General features: G+C 25.9%; 1 protein-coding gene across 1 annotated transcript; it reads right to left on the bottom strand.

Moving 5' to 3' along the window:
- Nucleotides 1-2,578: 2,578 nt before the first annotated feature.
- LOC132917975 (mediator of RNA polymerase II transcription subunit 11) lies at nt 2,579-3,580 on the bottom strand. The gene is made up of 2 exons (XM_060978999.1): nt 3,329-3,580; nt 2,579-3,269 (listed from the first exon to the last, which is right to left on the bottom strand). The coding sequence occupies exon 2, from the start codon at nt 3,253-3,255 to the stop codon at nt 2,875-2,877; it is 381 nt and encodes a 126-aa protein (XP_060834982.1). The 5' UTR covers nt 3,256-3,269; nt 3,329-3,580; the 3' UTR covers nt 2,579-2,874.
- Between the last annotated feature and the right edge of the window lie 4,378 nt (nt 3,581-7,958).

The raw sequence follows: 7,958 nt of genomic DNA, 5'->3' as shown, positions 1-7,958 counted from the left end.
TAATAATAATTTTATAACAATAAAATTTAGTGGTTTTTTTGACATTATACAAATATAGTATAAGTATATAATATATGTCGATATGGAAAATACATAATAATAATAATAGTATAATACCATTTTGTTTAAAATTATCTAACTATCTAAGTGCCTAAATTACACTGAAAAATTACGTTACAATATAAAAATAATATTTAATCTATTCTGTGCTTTAATCATTGACTAATAATACTATTTAGTTAGATACAAAATGTTAATTTTATATTTTTATATGGCTAATGTTAACATAAGCCAGTGTATACTACTATACTGCAGAGTGATGTTAAATTTTTAAATTTCATGATTAATACATCATACATTTGTTCATACAATCATACCTATACGTTTCTTTTATGATTTGAGTACCTACTTATAAATTATGAATCATAATATAAAAGTCACTACTATCGAATTATGTTAGTACGGTTAGTTAATAAATCTATAAGTTTTTGAAGCGAATGTTGAGGACAATGACGACAGCGCGAGACTGATGATACTCTACATCTGTACCTATAGTCTATTTGAACTCAGAAGTAGACAGATTCCGAATAGACATTTCTATAGACTTGGTAATAAATATGGTAGTTTTCCATAATTATTTATTGTAAATTAACCATAATACGCCCACCAGATGGCACGTCAGTTAGGTTTAAAAAAATACTGTCGGTCAATTATATTCATGCAAATACAATTATGCAACTAAATGGTTCGGAATTTTGGATTATATGCTGACATAGGTAGATAGGTACTGAAAGTACAAGGCACAGTGGTCGTATTAAAACAAGATACGACGTTTCAAGGTAACCCCGAATGCGTTAGTGAGAATACAAACTATCAATAATGATTAAAATTTCATTTTTTAATCTTAGACAAAACCTTATACCATTGATTTTATAATAGACTAGTCTATTATACAATCAATGCTTATACTTAGTACAAATCTAGGAAAAACACGACAACATTTATTATTTTTATTTTTTTTTACCTTTTAAATTTTTTTTATAATTTTAAAACATTATTAAATAATTTAATTTTATGGTTTTCATATAATTATATATTAAATATTTGAATAATTGTACAATACAGATATTGAGATATACAATAACCGGGGTGGCTAATATTTCCAATAATAGAATAAAGTGAATATCACTTATGAATTATGATGAAATACAATATAAATATTTGTTCTTAAATTTTTAACATAGGTACTATTTATAACTAGTTAAAAATTCAAGTACCTATCATAAAAAGCCAATGAGAGGCAATCGATAATGTTCTTACATTTAACTATTTAAGTTAATTTAAATTTAACTAAATCTTTATTTTTACAATATGTTACATCACTTACATCAATCATAATATTGAATATATATATTATAAATGTACAATATACTATGGTTACTTTAATTATCTATAATAGCTATTATTAGTATTAACATTATTAACTATAGTTCAATCATTAACAAACTAGCCAATGTATAAATTAACAAATTTTAAGATTAGTAATAAACATAATAAACACAATGAATTGATGAGATAGATACCTACAGGCTACAAGTAGGTCCAAACCACATATTTATAATCTTTTTCAAGTTCAAGTAACTATCTCAGAAGAAAATATTTCATACCTACTTTTTTCTATCTTTATAGAGATTTATAATTATAAAAAATTCATTATTATACTTTTATTAGAACAGAATATACAGATTACATTCATATGCTATGGCCTTACGGTTAATTGATGTTTTTTTATTAACCGTAGTCTATATTTGTGTGTCACATATTATTCTGGATAAGACAGTTTTAGATGTGAAAAAGACTTGAAAATTAGAAAAGTAGGTAAATCTTGGGTCACACACCATGCTATATTGTGTCGCAGTGGTGCTGACTTGTATTTCTTCATTTGGTGGGACAAAGTAATAAAATTAGTTACCACCACCACCACCCACTAAGAGCAAAATAATGACCGGTCACATTATTATATTATATATAAAACCATCACAAAGACACTCACAATTTATCACTCCTATTAATATTTACCTATTAGGTATTAATTAGTAAATAGTTATTATTATTTATTTTTTACATTTCCCAATAAGTATATTTTTACCCATTCATGAGTAACTGTCTTATTCTCTTATGATTATACATTTCTAATTTATCGCTTTATCATACATTCATACCTCAATCCTTAACATTGATACATCTAAAATATCAATGCCTACAAGTATTATTATTTATTAATAAACTTATATTTTTAGTATTTTTATTTTCTCAATTTACATCAATATGTGTTTTTCATTAAAAAGTAAAATACATTCTTTAAAATACAGGGGTAAACCACCGCGACCCCATAAAAGTATGTGTTCAGCGCCACTGTTGTGTCATGTTGTATTTTGCCATTTATAAGTTAAATTAAACTCTAAATATGCATGGTGAAAATCCTGTTTCATTATGAATGAAAAGCTTTACTGGATTTTATTAAAGATTCAGAAATTTTTTGATTGGAAGATTCATACAATGATTAAAGTCCTTATGGTTTAAAAAATAATAAATTTTCATTTTATTAAAATATGTATAAACTTGACAAAGTTTACAATAATTTTAAACTTAAATGAAATTACAGTATTGCAATCAGAATGACAAAATATTAATCAATAGTATATACCTGTACATATTTAACTATTAAATACTCATCTATAATCTTTAAAAACAATTTTTTATCAATAGTATGGAATCAATTCTTATAATTGAATTACTTTGACTCCACATAGTTTTTATGACAATTAATTTAAGTTACAGCTTAATAATTTTAAAGTCTACAATAACAAAGTATTATAATAGATTTGAGACATTTCCTTTTAATTGTTCTTGATCCTGGAGATACTTATTTTTAGAACGTTCCAATTCTTTCACCCTGCTTCTTGCATGTTCAAGACGATGCCAAGCCATTTGGAGAACTTTTTGTGATGCATACCCACTGTTTTCATATGGTTGACCAGTAGATACTTGAGTCAAATAATTTATTTGTTCAGTTAGCTTTGATTCGACATTACCTAAACTTTTTAAGAACTGGTGTGATTGGTTCTCTACTTGTTTCAAACTTGATTTTTCTTTACTAAGTTCTAATAGTGCTTGACCAGCGCTTTGTAAACATGTTATTATGTCCTTTTCGATTAATTCCAGTGCTTGAATACGTTCCATTGGCGCAGCCATAATGAAATAAAAAACTATAAAGATAGATATTGAATTAAGACAAAAAATATAATGAGTATGATCATAAACTTACTTAATGATATTACAACTTCTGTTAAAATGTAATATAAAATTAATTATATTTTAAAATCTTGGTACAAATTTGACTAATGATTAAACAATTAATAGTCTAGAAATATAAGATTATTATAATAAATATGGTCGTTAATAAAAGCCAAAAGGTAATAATTTATTACTGTATAAGTATAAGTAACTATTCAAAATGAAAATATAATAAATAATTTATTATTTCGACATATTAAAAACAATAGACAATATAATATATAAACATTATAAAATAAACTAAAAATATGATGAAGATTATGTTATCAGGGCATGATATAGTAGAATCGGTTACGTATCACCTAAATCCCGCGACAAGTAGATCCACGTACGTCAACTGGATCCCATTGGACATTTAGAACATCAAAGAAAATTTAGATTCCATATTAACTATAATCCCACGTAATTTAGGTACCCAGAAATCGGCGGTAATTTAAAAAACTTTCAAAAAAAAATACTTAAATAACAATTTAAATTTTAAAAATATTATGAAATAGTATGAAGTATAAGTAAGTTACATGGCGTTAGTAAAATCTCTAATTCCATTAATTATGTTATTAGATTCGATGTTTTAAATAAGTAGTTACGTTTCATTATATTCTAATATACACGATATATGAATTATCGATTATGTTAATATAGAACTTATATTATAATTTTTAAAAGAACTTGCTCAAATACCTATTTATTATAATAGGTAAGTACATTAAAACCTAAACATTAACCTAACAGAGTGACTATACTTATTTACAAGCATTGTATGGCCACTTATTCCTTTAATGTTAAATTTATATTGGACTTATTTATAAGTTTATAATATTTCTCATTTCTTGATATAAATAATTATTATTTAATTGGTATTTAATAAAAAAAAATGTATGCAAGGTAACTATAAGATAAGAATAACAGTGTTAGGTAATTTTCCACACCACCTTTATTATTAAACGACGTACAATAACATTGTCCGTATTGTTTAATAACTTTATGAGGTATTACACTAGGCGCGTTTTTTTATTGTGGTGTCCCCAGTAGGCCTAATCCACATTGTAAGCGAGAACGCATCATATGCATGGGCGTATTTAGGTAGGGGTTTTGGGTTCTGTTGTCCAGAACGGCAAATTTTTAAAGATTTAGAGGGGCGGCAAATTTTTATTTCGTACTTTATGAGTACTGGCGCAGTGACGTCAATCATTAATAATTTTCACAACACATGTGTGCCATAGACGTATAAAATACTATAGTATTTATATAACATGGTATTCTATGGTATTAACAGTTTGACCACTATTGCGCGGCGTAGAAGTTTTTTAATTTTTTTTTAATGGGGGGAATGCGGCAAAATATGTGTTGCCCTTATCCTAAAATTCCTAAATACACAACTGATCATATGAATGCATTCAAATAATAAAAAAAAAAATATACAATAACTTAAACTATGTAGGTATTAATAAAATTATATAATATAAAACGGGTAATGTGTTTAATATATGTGTGTTGCCGGCCGGCGATAGTGAATGTGTTGGATGAGTGGATGAGAGATGAGCGCTAATGCGTAAAGGGGGGACAACTAAATTAAGATGAGCTTCTTATTGATCTTCCTCCGGGTTGAAACGAAGCCGAGTGCCGACACATTTCCCATCAGCTTTGTGACAAATTCTTCTTCACTAATAAATATTATATAATTATATATAGTATACTGTACCTACTACGATTCTAAAAGTTATAATATAATACAAACAAATCCTTTGGACAGTTGATTATCAGTTGAATTTCTTTTTGCTGCTGCTAGACGTCTTCCGTGTTGAAATACAGCCGAGTGCTGACACATTTTCCATCAGCTTTGTGACGAATTCTTCTTCACTAATAAATATTATATATTTATATATAGTATACTGTACCTACTACGATTATAAAAATTATAATATAATACAAACAAATCCTTTGGAATGTTGACATTAAGATGAGCTTCTTATTGATGCTGCCAATCTTCCTCCGGATTGAAACGAAGCCGAGTGCTGACACATTTTCCTTCAGCTCAATGACAAATTCTCCGTCGGTGGGTAGTCCATGATCCACCCAAATGTTCGGTTCCTATAAAACTTCAACTAATGTGCTGATTAAATGTAATTTAAATTTATAGTAAAATTTTAATGTTTAAGAAATCTATGTTGGTGTTCTTTTATTTTTGAATTTAAATTAATTTGAAATATTATATTCATAATTTATCAGTTAAAAATGTAAACATGAACTAAAAAGATTATAGTATATTGCAGTTTAACTTTCTGTTCGGTGGCCACCTTTTTAATTCCTCACTCTGTTTTATAAGAAAGTTAAACAGCACAATAACTATAAAATAATATAAATTTAAACATACACAAAGACGAACTAGCTTTGTGATAAGAAAAAAAAATTGAAAAAATTAGTAATTTATCAACGTATTATTAAAATAAAAAGAACACCTAAAACCGTAGTACAGTATATTATCTGAAAAAAAAACCATAAAAATTAAATATAATTTAAGTAAATATTCATAATATACTGTACTACTGTTCAAAAAATTATAGTATTAAACAAACACAGCCTTGTGACATTTATTTTTGTTATTCAGATGTGCTTCTTAATGATGCTGCCAATCGTCCTCCGGGTTGACATTACACAAGGATATAGCGTAATTATTTCAGTTTTTTTGTTTTTCCGATATTATGGCAAGATCTGAAATGTTTTGTTTTATTTTACTATTTACCACCCAAAGTACCAAATTGATGCATATTTGCTACAAGAATTCATGACAAACAAAAAATAAACTACATAATTGTAAGATCATTATACATTTTTCGCTACGTCCACGTCCAGGATCTAAGGTGTACTATTTTACTACTATTCTAATATAATATAATCGCGAATAATACAAATAATACATTGTTGTTATTTCTCACAATTTTTGTCTACTATAACTAATGAGTAAAATAAGTAGGCATTGTGTACTATTTTTTCATTGGAGCCTGGAGAATAAAATATGCGTCTACATCAACTACATCGTCCGACTAGCGCGGATTGTTCATATAAATTTATATATTTTATTTTAAGTTTAAAAAATAATTTTAATCCCAAAAAAGAATAATAAAAAAAAACTTACTTAAGCGTCGACTGTTCCCATGAAACCGAGTTGTGTCAATCTTCAGACTATACGTAGTAGTGCACCGCCGCCGAAGAAACTGCAAATTTTCTTCATATCGATCTTCATCGTGATTCTAAATGAGCATAAAAATTCATTTTTATGAAAATAAACAGCACGAAATGAAAATGAGAATACTTGTCATGTACTCCAGTACTGTTCATTAAGACTATTATAGAATTGTTAATCGTCTTCGACGAATGTCGTCGATTGTCGTATGCCACAGATGACGAATATTATAATATGATAAATCTATGGTTTTTTTTTATAGAACTCTTTATGATATTATACAATCTATTTTTCTATTTTAGCTGTTTGACATATGAACGTATAATTGAAAAATTTAAACTATAAACCAAAACTTTATAGATATTGCAAAGTATTAATATTTTATTCTAATGAAAATGATTACAAATTATTTAATTTAATCTATAAAAATAGTGAACTAAACAAAAATAATTATATTATTATATATATTTAAAAAAAAAGAATTATGATTTATGATTAATATCGTTATGTTTCTGAGTTATTATTTCTGCATACTTTTGGTTTTAATCACGCAGTGCTTTAACTTAATCTTACATATTTTTACATGTAAACTTACATATATATATCTGAAGACACCTTTCATAATAAAAACAAATTCATACATTTCCTTTATTATGGTTTCATGTAAAAAATAGTACCTAGTCAATGCTTTGAGGAATTCAATATTCAGTACCATTTTACAAAATAATCAAAAATTACATTAAATTAAAGATAAAGAAGTAATTATTACAGTGTTGCTTTATACATTAGAGATTAAGTTTATTACTGTAATTAGTGTATGAAATTTGAATTTGAAAGAGACAGTCAGTCAACCTTCATTAATAAGTATAATTTTGATGTATTATGACTTATAATATTATATGTTGATTGATATTGCTAAGTATTTTATTTTTTTTTTTGTGTAAAGTTTGACAAGCTACATTTTTTTCGAAAACATTGCATTTATCATAATTATTATTATAATAGTATATAAATAATAAATATAATTTATACCGTATTATATTCTTGTTATATACTTTTGAGTTAATAGGTACAACCCTTTCGTAAAATAATTTTAATAAATAATATCTTAAGATTAATCTACGTATGTCAAAAATGTCATTGTGTACGTATAGTATAACATGTACAAAAAACTTTTATGTCCCTACAAATAATGTTTAAATAATAATAAAATATCGTAAACATACATAATTTCAAAATATTTTGAAAAAATACTATCATAAGAATTTATTTAAAGTTTTAAGTATCTAAGATTATTCGTTTTTGAACAATAACAAAATATAAAAATTATTTGAGAAAAAATAAAATTTAATTTGGGTGGTTAATTAATAAAATTAACCACCCAAAGTACTAAATATATCATATTTGCTACAAGAAT

This window comes from Rhopalosiphum padi, chromosome 1 (genome assembly GCF_020882245.1).
Source record: "Rhopalosiphum padi isolate XX-2018 chromosome 1, ASM2088224v1, whole genome shotgun sequence".
NCBI classification, from domain to species: Eukaryota; Metazoa; Arthropoda; class Insecta; order Hemiptera; family Aphididae; genus Rhopalosiphum; species Rhopalosiphum padi.
This window is presented reverse-complemented; position numbering and strand designations above follow the sequence as displayed.